Source organism: Anser brachyrhynchus (assembly GCF_964034855.1).
Source record: "Anser brachyrhynchus genome assembly, chromosome: 2".
Taxonomy (NCBI): Eukaryota; Metazoa; Chordata; class Aves; order Anseriformes; family Anatidae; genus Anser; species Anser brachyrhynchus.
In genome coordinates, this window is record NC_137695.1 from 87,369,600 (window position 1) to 87,386,166 (window position 16,567).

The window sequence follows — 16,567 nt, forward strand, 5'->3', positions numbered from 1 at the left end:
GCAGAAGAGAACACTGAGAAGTTAGTATTACTTGGTTTGCTTAAAGTGGTAGCCCCTCTACTCGGTATGAGAATTTTTAGCCTTTTGGCAACTGAATATACTTCCATTCCTACTGCAAAGCTAGAAGGAGCCCCAAGAAAGCATCCTGGGGGGCTTGCTCATAAATTTGGCTACACCTTAGTCCATTGTGTGACTGCAGCTTGGGTGGACATACATGTGAACTAGCTTAATATTATCTATCCTTATACTATTGGCAGCATGGCTGCCATCATGGCTACATCAAGGGCTGGAAACCCCCTCCGAAAATGGGGGAACCATTTGGGAAGTTAGCCCAGGCTGACCTCTACTTTGTTATATTTTTACTACCAGCTACAAGGTCAGACCAAAGACCCATCTAACATTGTATCCTCTCTGTCTAATACTGGCCAGGAGGGAAAAGTAGGAGGACCAGATAAGCACATTAAGATACTTTTCCAGATTACTCAGCAAGCCTTCAGCAATTTGCTTCTTAGAGATTTCCTAAACCAGAAAAGCCCTTAGTGGATTTTCCCCGGCCCCCCCCATGAATTTCCCTAATCTCTTACTCGGCTCATGTCAAATCCTGGCACCCAGCATATCCTGTGTCAATGAGTTCTATGGTTTTCATGTGCTATATGGAAAATTAGTTTCCCTTACTGAATTTGAATTCCTTTCGCTGTAATTCAATTTGATGGTCTCTGGTCTTGCATGAAAAACAGGATCATAGGAGAGTGAAGAAGCAATCATTAATTGTGTTGTCTAGGCCAGTCATGATTTGGGGCACCTTTCTACCACCTAGACATCTTTTTTTTCTGTGCTGAAAAGTTTTAGCCTGTTTTGTAATTCCCAATTGTTCCATTTTACAATTGTGAATTTTTTTCATTCCTTGTTCCATTTTAAGTTCCATTTTTCCCTCATTATTTGAGCTGCTCAGTGAGCTTGAAGACCCATGCAATTACAAGTGTGGAGCAGTTGGATGCATTTTGTAGTCTTTGCTAAGTTCATACTTCTTCAGTTGATGCTGTTGTTAATACTCAACTACTTTAAAATCAGTCTGGGAATGTATGTGTTAGTTTCAGTCTCATGGTTGCATTTTAGTAGGTAAAGCACTCAAATAATTCTCCTAGAACTGCTGATGAAGTGAAAGTCAAGCTTAAACAACTAGCTTGACTGAGAGAAAAGAGAGAAAAGATAAAGAGCAAAAATATTTTTTGTTAGAATATGTGTTTGTGTGTGTGTGCATACACAAATAAAAATGCAGGTGTTGTTAAAGTGAGTGATAGAAATTAGCAATGGAAAATATCTTTGTTGAATAGCTTTGAAGAGATGGTGATTCTTTTGCAACAGATGGCTGCTGAACAGGTGTGCTGGCTCAACTTAAGCCATTTTAATGATAATGTTTCCCTCCTTAGGTCTTGAACTATCAGTTGTTAAAGGTTTGATTCTAACAGTGCTAATCAAACCAGATTGTGCTTTTCCCTGTAATTCCACTTTGGGTTTCTGAATTAATTATATAGTCTGATTCAGAGAGGAAAACAGAGTGAAAACGAATGGTCAACTCAATTTCCACTGCCTCAGTGTGCTACGGAAAGCAGCTTGCTGATTATAGCAAGGGGAAATGTTTATTGCTGATCAGCTTACTCTGTAATGGGAGCTGCTTTACTGAAGTGAATTATAAAATCAAGGTATAGAAACATCGTAATTTGACTAGCCAGAAGAGAAAAAAATCTTTTAAAGCTTTTTATTTGTACTGCGCTGGTGTTCATGCCGTTCACAATTTAGAATTAAAATGAAGTTGCACGGGCTTCTTGGTCTTTGCTAATCAGAATTTTGATTCATTTTCTTTGGAAACTTCATTTCGTGCAACAATTTTGTTTTACGAGACCATTGAGCATCTCCATAAGCCAGCATTTTTCAAACTGTGATTCAACAGTGGATGTCTAGAAATGCCAGAAAACTGATCAGAATCAGTGATCTCTTGTAAAATGTTGCCTAAGGTTGGCTGTCATCTAAACTGAACACCCTTGTTAACTATATCCATCTTTGTAACATCTTTTTTATTGTCATATGTATTTTTGCAGGGAGGATGCTATGCATTTAAAAGATTTAATTAGAGATCTATTATGTGTTAGTAAATCATTGTGAAGCAAACCACCCAGCCACTGCTTTGGATTCTACCCTGTTCTGGATCCCTTTAGTGTAACAGCACTGTTCATCTGTCAGGTCACGCTGCTCAGTGAATAGCTGGTACCCTGCAGCTTGGACTGGAGAGGATTTATTCATATAATGTCCTTCAAGAACAAGCAAACAGGACACTGAATCAAGAATGTTTCTTCTTACTATAATTCAGTTGGTTCAGCGGCTGTATTTGGCTAAAAACAAAATCAACTCCCTCCCCCCTTCCAAAAGCAAAACAACCAAAGGCTTTATAACAATGGAGGTACAGCATAAAATAAAAGTTAAAGCCCTTACGTTGCTCTATATGCATTATAGATGAGGGACATAAGGTGCTTCATGTGAAGTATTTAGCTGGCAGTTACTTAGACAGTGGTTAAACTGGACATGTCTCCAAATAGTCCTTATTATTTTTGTTACACTTTGATTGAGATTCTGTAGACATTATTTTCTATATTTGAAAAGGGCAGCATCATAGAGTATGCTACAATATTTACTTCTGCTTTGATCATGTGAAAACGTGCTTCATAGCTGTCGGATCCAATTAACTCGGTCACTACCCTGAATCACAGAGGTGTACCCAGGAAGGGGCATTGGCATGAGGGAGCAATAGGGAGAATAGGTAATAGAAATAGAAGAATGGAGTGAAGGATTTGGGGATGAGTCATTCTGGGGCTGGAGCCTGAAAAAAAGGAAATAACATTGGAGTGAAGGATATGGGAGTGGTGGAATGGGAAGGTAGAGGAACCACCAGGTTTCTGGGAGGATGTGGACACGCAGCCAGAGCTCCCTGTCGCCCTCCCAGATCTGCCTTTCCATTACTCCTGGACAACAGAGAGCAGCAGTGGCTTGGTGCCAGTAGTAAAGTCCCAGCAAAAACCTATGCTGAGAGCATTGCCACGGGTGAGAGGAAAGCTCTTCCAACTTGGCTCTGGCTGGGCTTTTTTCCCTAGTGAATAACCAAGCCAGTGAAGACAACGGGAGGGTGTGTAGCTGCAGGGAGGCATGCAGCAGCCCTGAGTCACCCCATCTCTGCTGAGCTCTGCCCTTGCCCCCAGTGCTGCATAACTTCTGTCACTTAAGCAACACGTGTGAGGCTCTGGATGTGATTTCAGTGTTGGTAGATGTATTGGAACTTCAACAACAGGTAAATCTAACAAAAAATAATGTGTTGGTTAGATTGCCTCTACTTAACTTTTATCACATCTATATTAAGAGAGAGGTTCATTTCCTAAATTATTTTTTGAAACAGATTGTGTGGCCGAAGAGCTAAAGAAAATTCATTAACTTTGCCATCTCCCTAAATACCTGTGTACTTTGTGTATCTGTAAAAACATATTGTACACATATTTGCTGAAATAAAAACTGTCCTGCTTTGTTAAAAGGTTTGAAATAGTGTTACATCATCAGAAAAGTTAAAATAAAGGATTTCTTTTTTTGTTTGTAACTAGAAAACTTCATAGCTTTTTTTTTTCTTTTGATAACTCTTCAAAGCAGTGTTGTAATTAAAGTATACTTTAGTTAGCCTAAGGTACAAAGTATAATAAAATATAGTATTGTAACTAAAACCTATGGATAACAAAGGTTTTTTTTTGTTTGTTTGTTTTCTGTTTGTTACCATTAATTTAACAACTTTCTCATTGAAATCAGTGTCTGCTTTTTATAGTATAATGCTAATATCCCAGTGATAATGCAATAGGCGTACATGATGTTATTTACCATAATCATTACAGGAAAATTAAATGAAAAAAGAAATATATTCTTCCTGACTTCATAGAGTAGATGACTGGATCTATGTTTCTGTGTATCATTCTCAGGTTTGGGGATGGCTATTCTGTCAAAGTTTGGCTGAGCAAAGAAATAAGCTCTCGAAGAATGATTCTGGACTGTCTACAGCTGCATTTTCCTGGAGCACAATTTAAGGTACAGCTGAAATTCCTCATCATAGTAATTATTCTACAACAAGATTAAGTGTGGGCTGATAAGAACAATGTATACATGTTTATATATATTGATTTTTTTTTTTTCTGGAGAAGTATGCATATGCATCTTTTTCATTTTCCTATTAAGCAATTTTTAAAAATCTGACTTGGAATATTGATTAAATCAACTCCAAATGGTCATTTAGGCAACATAAACAAATAGGTCCTTTCTCTATGTAATAATTTTCTTGTGATTTTATTGTTGACCAAGATAAACTTGCTTTTTTGTTCACCTGTATTAGGAATGAAGTGAGTTTGCTGAGAGTGTAGTTAAGGTCCACAGCTGGCAACTCTGTCTTTACTGAAATTCTTTTATTTGATATGAAACCTTACAAAAGACCTATAGTAATTAGATTCTCTCTCTATATATATGTTTTTTTTTCTTTTTTAATACATATATTTTCCCAGGAAACTTACCAATAAAGCATAGAATTAAGAGAGAAAGACTTTTCTCTGGCTGAAATGAAGTTTAGTAAATAAATAAATAAAACTGAAGAGCATCCTACTGCAGAAATTGTTACTAAGGATTCTTTTATATCCTATCCCATTACATTATAAATTTTCCTTTGTTTTCATTTATATCTGTGTTAGTTCAGTGCAAGGATCAAAGGCAATCTTATGATGTACAAAAGCTCAAAACAAGCACACAGATTAACAGAAAATTTCCCTTTCTTAGATACCAGCCACTGGATTACATAACGATGAGGGAATCCAATATTTTTTCATTTTGTGTATAGTCAAAGTGGGTATGTGTAAGCCTACTGGTAACTAAACTTTGGTTTACTGCCTCATGTCTTCCCAAACTCCATTGCATCAGGGCTACCATCAATTAAATTTGAATCCTATAACATAAAAGAGTCCTAAATTTATATATCTTTTATGAGATTAACAAAATGTCATCTCAGAACATGCACTAAATACGTATGTTCCAAGTAAGAGCATTTCATTTAGCTACCAATGCAGGCAAAATATATTCTTATTTAAAAGCTCATATTGTTAATTTGCAGTGAAGGTCTACTGAAACCAGACTGGTTAAAGCAAATACAACTTCATCATTGTGTGCATTCACTTTTATCTGTTTTTATTATTTTTACTTTTTTATAGGGACAGCATCTTAACCTGCTTGAGTACCATGTCCCTCGAAGTGAGGGATGCTTAGCCGAGCTCTTCAGAGTCCTAGAGAACCACAAAGATTTTCTCCAAATCAAACACTACTCCATTAACCAACCCACGCTGGAACAGGTATTTTTTTTTTTTTTACATTTTTTTTTAACATTCTTTCTGTGTTACTGTAATTATTGATGCATTAAAATCATTTGCTGGATGTATGTGATAAACCAGCAGTTGCAGACTATCTCAGATCTACACAGTAACATGTGAACCCTACTGCTTTTACACTGCAGGTGAGCACAGTCAAAGCAGCACATGAAGCCACATGCTTGTATTATATGTGCAAGCATGATTACTGCTTAGATGCATCCCATTCTGTGTGAGATGAGAAGGCAGGACTGTGAACTACCCACCACAGTATAAAAGTTGGGATCTTACCAACACCCTTCAAAAGACTGAACAAGTCTGTAAATCACAGTAAACCATAGGCTTACAGGACATTTTCCTTTGAGTTTCCTTTTTTTTGCAGTGAGTATTATGCTGCACAATAGAGAACAGTGGAAATGCACAAACAGACAGAAGAGACCCCGCTATTAACAACAAAGAAATCCTATTTGGGCAGAAGGAATAGGAGAACAATAGCAAGGGTGGGATTTCTGAGTGGCTGTGATGTGTTAGAGCATTCTTGTATGCAACTTCTTGTTATGTATTCTGCAAACTGACGGAGTCACATCTAGTCAAAATATTAATTTGTATGATAAATGGTGTGAACATATTCCTTTTACCCTTGTGCAAATCATTAGTGAAATATTCTGATTTGTACTAATCTTTTAACTGCTTGTAAATTATCTATTCACTGAATAGCTGAATGTACGATGATTCCAGTCTGATGATTGTTCAGGAGTTGTTCACTCAAGCTTACTTCCTCTGCATTATTCATGGTGATTCATCACCTCAGTCACCTACTCTTGTTTCTTCTCCCTGACTAACTGAGTGTCAGTCTTAAACAGGAAAATAGTTCTCTTGAATAACAAACACCCTTATTACCCACCCTGCTTGTTTGCATGTGAATAATATGATCATTTGAATCAAGAATAGCCATCTTTCCCTCTCCATTCCTTGCTGTCAAATAGTTGTGTGATTTAAAAGTAAACAAGTCTTTCTGTAGTAAGATCTGTTCAGAAAAAAAAAATATAAATATATTCATATATAAAGGAGGCACATGAGTTGTTGAATCATTACTGTGTAGTGTTCAGAAGTATACCTTTGCCTTGAAATATCTGGACTTTCATCTGTGTGATGGTGGTTGATAGAAACAGCAGGCTCAAGTTCTTCTGGCATGCCATTTAAATGCAAAGTAAAACAATTATTTCTCAGTAACTTGTGTAGCAGTAAAATATGATTTTCATATATAAGTTGGTAACTCATTTTACCATTGTTTTTATAGTTCATCAACCACTGTGTTAGCTGGAGAGGTGAAGAGGGATTATTTATAGAGTTTACAAAACATATCTCTAGGGGGGTTCTTGCAGCATAAACTATTAATTTTTGTGTCAGAAAAGCTTAGAAAAGCAACTGAAAAAAATCACCAGCTACGTCTCCAAAGTTTTTGTTCAAATACTGTTATTTTGAAAGTCCTACTTTTTTCTTGCCTTACAGGTATTTATTAATTTTGCTACACAACAGCAAGGTACCTCGCCTTCTTCACAGGAACCTCCCATCGTTCATCAAGACCACTTGCCAGTCTAGGCTCACAACAGGATAGAGCTTCAGCAGCATTTGTGTGTGTGTATGTTTGTGTATATATACACACATTTTTTTATGTAATAAAACTTTCAGCTTTTAACAGTTTGTGAGCGAGGAGAATATAGTAGGAGCAGAGGTGAGTTGGCATTTGTAGTCCAGAAGGAATGATACGAGTTCTCAGTAAAACAGGACTAGTTACATGCAGACCAAAAATCTGCCAGAAAGTAATGCTTTGAAATGAACTGGAATTTTATAATACACATGGCCTAATTAATGCAGCTTTGTGTAAGAAAAAAAAGCTGATCTGAAATGTCACTGTGTGTAGTGGATTTTTTATTTTTTTATTTTTATTTTTTTGTGGTGGATCTATATTCATTTGACTACAGTAATTTTCTCTTGCATGCACACTTAATAACTGATTTTTACATGAGCAAGGTAAGAAAAAAATCATTGAATGGTTGAAATAGCTAGGCTATCACCCAATATTTTTATTTAATAGCACAAATTGAGAGCCTTTTGACTTCTGCATTAATTCAGATCTGTGTTGTGACAAGCTAAATTAGCCTTTTTATTGTATAAAGGATGCACTATATTCCACGAGGGTCTATGTTAAAGAGGGTATTAGTGTACTAGTCTGCTTCCCAGTTATGTTAAGTAAATTTAATAAGGCTTCATAAATCATACTTGACAATGAGTTTTCCCTTACGCCTACAGGTTGCTGCTGGTGGAATTCTCAAGTATCTTTTTAATGACCTATTTCCTTTTCCACAGCTTTTTTTTTTTTTCTTAAGAAAATGTCAAAATTCTGTTTAAGGGGCATATTAAAAAAATAAGCTAAGCGTTCAAACATTGATCAATAAACTTTTCAATAATTGTGTATTTTGGTGCTAGATACTTCCTATGAGGCAATGCCAAAGCCTTCAGCCTGTGCACATGTAAAAGAAGTGAACTCTAATGAATAAAAACTCCTTTTGTTTTGTGGAAAAAAAATAATGAAAAATTTCTTGGGGTAAGCTGCTGGCTTTTTCAAGTCAAGCCCTTTGGCAATTCTGTAAAAGTAGCTGATATCACTTTTGTTGGACTGTATTGCTCAATAGTTGAAACTGTAGAACTCGTGACTTGGAAGTGTATTGCTGGGTTCTGGGGTGGGCAGGGTAGGTGGGAGTTATACCTTGAGATTGAAAAATCTGATTTTAAAACATCATTTTTTTTAGTGCTAATGATCAAATTCCCTGCTGTACAGTGATGAAATATTAAACAGCAACAACAGCAAAAAAATAAATAAAAAAGTATTTGTGTTTTAGGCTTTGCAAGCTGACTCAGAAGACTGCTTATTAATGCTTTTACTAACACTTGGTTTGTTGTTGTGGTTTTGTCCCACTTTGCTTTTCTAAAATTAGAATTCAGGTTGCCTATTTTTATAAAGGTGAAATGAAGTCCTAAAGGAAAAAAAAAAAAAAGTGAAGATTTACAGACTTGACATACAGACTTGTATGTATCTATAGATCAAAGCAAGTGAGTTTATGAAATTACTTTCTTACCCTGGTACAATGGGATGGCTGTGTCTGAGGTGAAAACAATTAACTTTTTTCTGAATGACGCTGGGAGTGTGAAGTTTCTCAGGTTTACAAACAGAACAAGAATGGTCAGTCTTCAGTCTTAGCAGTGTGTGAAAGAAGTAGGGGGCAAAAGAAAAAGCAGGCAGATGCTGGAAATTTCGGCAGAAATGGGGGTATGCTAAGAGTGGCCTGCTTAGGGTGGAAGAAACTGAATGTACAAAGCACAACCAAGCATCTTTGAGTCATAGTCTGAATCCACTCAACAGAAGAAAGCTTCTGGAGCTGTTGCTAGGATGGAAAAATAGAAAGGAAAGTATGGCAAGAAGATGGGTATAGGGCTTTTTTTTTTTTTTTCTTCCCTGTTGCTATGTTTATATCTGTAAATTAGTGGCATTATGATTGATTGGCTTGCTTTCTTTTTTATTTTATATTATTTTTATTTTTTAATAATCTCTAATAACTCTGTCTTTCAACCACCACAAGTCCTTAAAAAATGAACAATACATGAGGAAATTTAGAAGGTTGGTTTTGGGAAAGGGAAGTGTGTCAGTTCTCGGGGCATAAGGCAGCTTAGCTTAAAAGTCCCATTTGTATAGAATTGTGACAAGAATGCCTATTTCTGCCTAGGAAGTGTGACAGGGAGTTGAATTAATAAAACAGTCCTGCAGCTTTCTTAGACCAAGGGAAGCATTAAAGCACACAGGACTTGTGTGGTGAAACTGAAAAATGGTGGCCTAGCTGAATGTGTAGATAGAGGAGCTTTTTCAGGGTTTGGCTGTGTAACACTAATTAAATGTCATTTTTATTAAAATGTGAAAGATTATATTAGTGTAATAGATGAATACAGTAAATAAGGTTTACTTCAGACTGATGGTTGAGTAAATTCAGTTAACAGTGTTTTTCTTTTTTAAAATTGCTTCATATGCATCTCAGGAGACCCAATTTAATTCAGGCAAGTAGCAAACAATGTTTGTCTCCCAATCCTTTATGGTTGAAGAAGGTCAAAATCTAATTGAGTTCCGGTATACTGGGTTCTCTCTCAGAGGACATTTTCCGTCTACTTGAATTGCTGTATTCCTGAAATATGTGTTTCAAGACCAGTTTTTGAAGATTTTTTTTAATTAAAAATAAATAAATAAATAAATAAGTCCTAAACTAGGAGTCTGGACAGAAAAGGCCATTTATATGTTAATGATGAAATAGCCCTTGAATTCACAGAGCATGCAGAAATACCTCTTCTTCTAACACTCCTGAATTTTGAATCAAAGACGGCTGAGGATTCAAAACAGTAACTTTTCTTGTGAGACTTTTGATAGGGAAGGTTCATGGTATTTCAACTTGTAGTTTCCCTTAGTATGAATGTATTCCCTTCACCCAGGGTCTTAAACTGGGATTAAACTCAAAATTAGAAAATCAACTGAAATTCTCAAATGCTCAAAATCGAAGCTGGGGAGATGATTTTCATACTTTAAGGGACTATTCCATTGTCTAAATCAACAGAAGAGCTTCTGCCAACTGCAGTGCAGATTATTTCAGGCCCTATCTTAACTTTCATAAAGTTATAGAAAAAGGTGGGCAAAAATAAACTGTAGAGATGAACCCTAGATCAAAAGACCACAAATTCAATAAAGGTGGTGGGGTAATGGGAGTAGTGGACAGGATGGCAAAACTCTTGAACTGATATTTTGCATCCTGCTTCATATTAAATTTCTGAATGCATTTCTGCCCCAGAAAAAAAAAAAAAATCCTGGTTTGATTCAGTCATGACCAAAGATGGTAAATTTCTCTCAGGGTAGTGGAAAGTATGTACCCTGACTGGGATGATGATGGGAGCCTTTTGAGCTTGTTTGTCCTTATGAAATTTGAATAATTGGGGTCTGAAATCTCCTAAATTAGGGAGTTGAATCTGGCTGTTGTTGGAGCTGTTCAACTCATATATCAGTCTAAACCTAATTTAGCTAAGAATATTACTTTCCTGGTCCTTTCCTAGTAAGTAGAAAAGCTGACAGTTTCTTTGATTCAGTTTAATGTGATTTAATCTTTTTATGTCAGCACTTTCAATTTTTCTTTCTAAAGAATAGGGAGATCAAAGCTAGCAATGTGAGTATCTTGCTTTAAGTGATTGAGAGCCAGCTAGGTCAGACAATTTTCCTGAGATCTACAGTAACTAAAAAGAAGATGCTTCCTGAGTTGCATGTTAGGTACTTGCAAATAAAACTAATGCAAGTGCAATGGAACAGGGCAGCATGTGTGAAGCAGAAATCCCAGATACCTTGCTATTACAGAGAAAGCAATAGCCTGCTGCTTTCACCAGGCAAGGTTCTGCTGAATGTTTTAACAGATGAATTCTCCATGCTGAATGATGATATGGATCACTGAAGAAACCAAAGCATTTTTTTTCTTTATTAAATTTTAGCAACACAGTGAATATTGTTTCAGCAGTGCCCTCATGCGTATTGCTACGTGGAAATACATGTTGGGGTAAATTCTGGCTTCTTCAGCAACGGCCACAAGAAAGCTGTAATCACACTTTTGTGCTGTAAAAGTATATGCACATCCTTAGCTTAAGCAGATCAAACTGGCGATGTTCATATTCACTTTCCCACAAAAGACAAGTGGAGAAACAGAAAATATAAGCTATAAAAGTAAATGGTTAAGTTAACAGGTCAGATTTCCATGTGCAACTAATTTATTCCAGCTACAGGATAAAATACGTGTATAATTTTACTGCCTGTTAAGCAGCTGGTGCCATGGACAATTTAAAGAAGTGCCTTAGGATTCAGCTGACTATGAGGCACCCAGCAGGAAAAGAATAGGATCCTCTAATGTGCTGCAATTTAAGGTAAGATCAGTCAGGAGTTCTTCCACCCTCATACTGAGGTAGTAAATGCTGGTTTATAATTAAGTGTATTGCATATAATTAAACTGCTCTTCTATGCACATTATACACATTATTATATTCAGTAACTAGATCCCTGTAAAATCTTAACAATCCTCTCAGAGTTAAATCATTTGGAACTTGATTCAACTTCTACGAAAAGTGAAAGTGGTTTTTTTTTTTCTTTTTTTTTTGATTCAGAGCTGGTTCTTCAGACTTTAAAAATTATGGCTAAGGAGAACTTGAGTGCTTGAGTGAAGGAATGTGTGGCATTTATTTTGAGTAAAATTGAAAATTCACATAATAATCTAGCTAAGGAGTTGTAGTCATCCAGGACTTTGTAGCTGATAATAATTGTCTAATAAAAAGAACATCAAATTATTTTCTTAATAGAAGTCATTAATATGTATCAATTCTATAAGTAATATGTGAATCCAATACAGGTTGAACCTAGATCTGAGAGCATTCTCAGTATATGAAAGGTAAGCATTAAGGTAATGCACATTTTGAAGTTTTTATTTTTTTAGTTTCTTTTCCCCAAAGGTAACTAAATGATTAGAAGTGATACTTGCCAATGGCCAACTAGTCACTTAAAATGCTTATTGATGGCCCAGAGCTGAGGCTGTTCACATGCTGTTATTGAGACAACTGTATTTTACTAGTCTCTCTCTTTTTTTTTTTTAAATTTAATTGATTAATTAATTTATTTATTTTTACTGAATGCATGGTTTGGTTTAACCAGCAGTAAAAGCTATTGCACAAAATATATTTGGAAGATTTTTTTCTTCTTTTTGCAAACTGTGCAATTAAGAGAGAGATTTTCTAGATGTATAGTAATTGAGGCAAACTCTTCCAGTGCCTCACCACCCTCTTGAGTGAAGAATTTCCTCCTCACATCTGACCTAAATCTTCCCTCTTTTAGTTTAAAACCGTTTCTCCTTGTCCTATTATCATCTGTCTGTGTAAAAAGTTGCAGTCCATCTTTTTTATAAGTTCCCTTTAAGTACTGAAAGGCCACAATGAGGTCTGCTCGGAGCTCTCTGTTCTCCATGCTGAACATCCCCAGCTCTCTCAGCCCTTTTTCATAGGAGAGGAGTTCCAGACCTCTGATTATCTTCATGGACCCACTCTAACAGCCCCACATTCTTCTTGTGCTCGGGGCACCAGACCTGGATGCAGCACTCAAAGTGGGGCCTCACAAGGGCAGGGCAGAGGGTGACAATCACCTCCCTCGACCTGCTGGCTGCTCCTGTTGATGCAGCCCAGGATGCAGTTGGCCTTCTGGGCTGCAAGCACATACTGCTGGCTTGTGTCGAGCTTTTTGTCCACCAGAATCCCTGAGTCCTTCTCTGCAGGGCTGATCTCAATGAGTTCTTCTCCCAGTCTGTACTCATGCCTGGGATTGCCCCAGCCCGGGTACAGTACCTTGCACTTGGACTTGTTGAATCTCATGCAGTTCACATTGGCCCATTTCTCATCTTGTCCAGGTCCCTTTGGATGGCATCCTTTCCTTCTGGTGTATCAGCTGCACAATCTGTTTTTAATTCCTTCAGGTCTGCTCTTTCACTGTGCCAAAGAAGTAAGTATTGGTTGGATCAAAAGGCAATGGTGTTGAGAAGTGTGATGAAGACAGATGCAGTTGTCTAATGTGCTCTGAAGATATGACAGTAGAGGATTTCAAAAATGTTAAGTATAAATAGCCAAAATAATTTCCCCCCAAAAAAGAAGGTATAAACAAAAAGAGTAAATTACTCGTTTCAGGCTGTGAAGGAAGATAGTGGCAAAATTATGAAAAGAACCCTTTTTCTGAGATTAGTGAAACAAATATGTCGTCTTGTCATTAAGTTTAGAGACAGCCAGAGCATCTGCATTTTTTTCAGTCCATTGGTCTCGTCTTGTAAGACAGGTCTCTCCATATTTAAAACTAAATAGAGAAAGACTAGCTCAGGGGATTTGAAATGAAAAACAGTTTTATTTGTAGGTCAGTTTTTCAAAGCCATCCCAGGTGTGCAGCCAGACTAAAAGAGAGAGGGTAGGAGGGGAAGGGGGAATAAGGTAAAAGAAAAAGGGAATAGAGTGAAAGGAAACGTTTATTTATTTATTTATTTTTGAGACAATTTGTATTGCTGTAAGATTGAAGTGAAAGAACACTGGAGGTAGGCTGCCAGTGTTATTGTGTTTCTCAGAGCCACAGGAATAGTAGAGAGGCCATGCAAAGTATTTTGTGGAGGGAAGGACACAAAAAGGAAGGACTCTCATAAGAGAACAAAGAGAATCTTTAATGCTAATGGAAAAGAAACCTGACATAACACAGTAGTCTTGGTAATATCCATCAACACTACCAGGCCAAATTTATTTCCCATCCGGAGGGTTGATCGTTATATATGAACTTGGCTGGTATTGTGTTGATCACCCACAATTCTGCTCACTTCTGGGGCCTTTGGTCATTTTTTGACATCCCATTGCCAACAGTGAGTATAAGATGGAACACTGACACGTCAGAATAGCAGAATCTTATATTCCCATGAATGCATGAAGGAATAGAGAAGCAGGTTCTGGCCTTCAGTGGAAACTGGGCTAGTTCAGCATCTCATGGAGCTGAACCCTCTTTACTGTGACTCAAATGTGATTTCTTATGTTGCTTTTCATTGTCAGTTGTGTTCACAGGGTTCCTCATTGTACATCACTCTGAAGAACAAGAGTCAAATTCTGTTTTTTCAACAACTTAATTCACCATGTTCACATAAAAGTCCAGCAGTCTTTCAATTAAATAAATCAATTAAATAAGTCAATTAAATAGTTTACCTTGTCTTGTTCTACAGAACTGGAAGTCTGTTCAAACTTTCAAGCAGGTATGATAAAAACAAAACAAAACACACAAAAACCATTTTCTTGTTCATGCAAAAATTATGTCCTCTTCTACCTGCTTGCATCCTTCCCTCGCATCCTGTCCCTTGGTTCCACTCATATAATCATGAATTGGATTTATTCACACACACACAGTCTGTTTACAATTAGGTTAAATTTAATATGTAAGAAAATGTGTGTGTTACACAGCATTTTATCTCACAATCTTAAATTCATCTTCTAAAGAAGTTGTGGCTGCACATAGGAAGGCAGGGAGGTGACTTTTGGCCTTAAGAGGATGAAGAAATGTGATCCAGTGCTTGGAAAAGAACTGACTGAGCAGCTATTACGAAAAGCTGACTAGAGGCTACGGTTTTATTACACAAAAAGGTGTAAAGGAAAGGAAGAAAGGGCAAAAGACCAGCGACATTCAACTTCTCCAAACACTAACAAGCCCTCAATTATTCATTTGCAATTACAGTTCACTGAATTAGCTACTTGAAAACAATAAAACATGGGTTCTCTGAGGCAGATTCTCAACCAGGGTGTTATAAAAGAAAGGTTAGAAAGGGAAAAGAGTGACAGTACCATGGCTTTGAACTTGCTCAGTAAATTATTTCAGCTTGTGGCTCTTTTTTTTTCTTTTTTCTTTTTTTTTTTTTTTTTCCCCTTCCTTTTCTTTTCTCCATCTTCTGTGCACTTTCTCCTTGCTTTGACTTCTGTGCCTCACACCTTCAGGTGAGAACAGCAGGAGCACCAAGCATCTGCTACATGTCTGAACTTGGGAATTTAGTCTGGCAGCAGACATCCAATGTTAGTCTGTGCCTGAAGGGTGCATATATCTAGAAAGTGGCAAGAGACATCTTTTTAACCACTTCAAGGCACCAGCCATAGGAAGAATTAGAAAGCTTCTTGCTGTGGGGCTTGCCAACTTCTAAACACCTCCATTGCACATATATAGATGTAGCATGGAGAATGTCACAAGATTTTCAGGAAGAGTGAGATTTTGTCCGCACTAGGGTTGTATTTGCTAGAACTCTCCTCAAGATGATTATTCTTTTAATATGCTTTTAGCAATCCATGTCATTAGTCTTTGGTTTTCACTCCACTGCTGTCATGTTGTAGCTCACTATTTATTATTATTATTATTATTGTTATTATTGTTATTGTTATTATTATTATGGTACTATGTGTTACATAGGTCCTTAAATACCCTAGCTAAAACAACCTCAGTATCTGAGGGAAGTCTTTTCCCCTTGATAGCTGCTTTGACTTTTCCTCACTATATTGGTTCACAGATTGTTGATGTGAAAAACTTCCTCTAAATTGTGCAGGGAATACTGAAGAACTGAGACTTTTTCTGTGGATCATAGTTCTGCTTCACTTCTCCTAAATCATTAGAGCCTTTTCTCTAAAGAAATTTGCTACTCTTGTAGAGCTTAGAGGCACTGACAATGTCTGATCTGTTCTGCTCTGTACAAGATCTCCTCCTTGCTCTTAGCTTCTTCCAGCAGAGGGTGCATCAGTAGGTGGTGTTTGCAAAATCCCTTGCTCAGGAAGAGCTGAACGAAAGCACTGGCACTTCTGTGTGAGTTCCAAAAATGTGTGTGGAGGTCTGTTTGCTAGAGAATGCTTCAGAGTAGTTGTTTTCACAAGAACAGCTCCCATTTATAAACATCAGATAATATTCACAGAAAGCACATTATGAGCATGCAGTTAATTTGAGCCAACATTCAAACTCCAAGAGTAAGGGTTAGTTAGAATTGTTATTGATCCATCACTCTTACTTACATGACTGTGTGCCTTATCAGATCTAAATTCTAGGGTTTCATCACTGAACAATTGGGCCATGCTTCTTCACTAACTGTAGAAAGTCATTCAAGGCTTTTGGTGGATAATTTTCAGTGATTGCTCTACAAACTAGAGTGTTAGTTCATTCACATCCCAGGGGAAAATGTCAGTTTGACTACTAGCCTCTCTTTATGTGAATTTGAAAGAGTGAAAAACATGCGTGTCTCACACGATGTCCCTATAGGCACAGTTAAGAGAGCTCAAATATTAAAAGTGTCTCAGAAAGTATGGAGAGGTTTTAGGGGTTTTTCAGTGGGTCTGTGCAGAATTGGGAAATCTACTATAGAATGATTTTCTTCTCTTCCAGGTTTGCATTTTTGAGGCCAGAATAGTTGTGACTGCAATTGCCAATCTGACGGGTGTTAGTCCTTTCCTTCCAAACTGAATGGGAAGTGTAGAGA

General features: G+C 37.1%; 1 protein-coding gene across 1 annotated transcript in view; it reads left to right on the forward strand.

The window, feature by feature from the left end:
* ABCA13 (ATP binding cassette subfamily A member 13) overlaps positions 1–9,492 on the forward strand; it is a 200,918-nt gene extending 191,426 nt beyond the window's left edge. The window contains exons 59-61 of the mRNA XM_080580557.1: positions 4,011–4,116; positions 5,280–5,417; positions 6,945–9,492. Coding sequence (XP_080436683.1) covers positions 4,011–4,116; positions 5,280–5,417; positions 6,945–7,034 — 334 coding nt within the window. The 3' untranslated portion in view covers positions 7,035–9,492. The remainder of the gene's footprint in view (positions 1–4,010; positions 4,117–5,279; positions 5,418–6,944) is intronic.
* Positions 9,493–16,567: the final 7,075 nt, after the last annotated feature.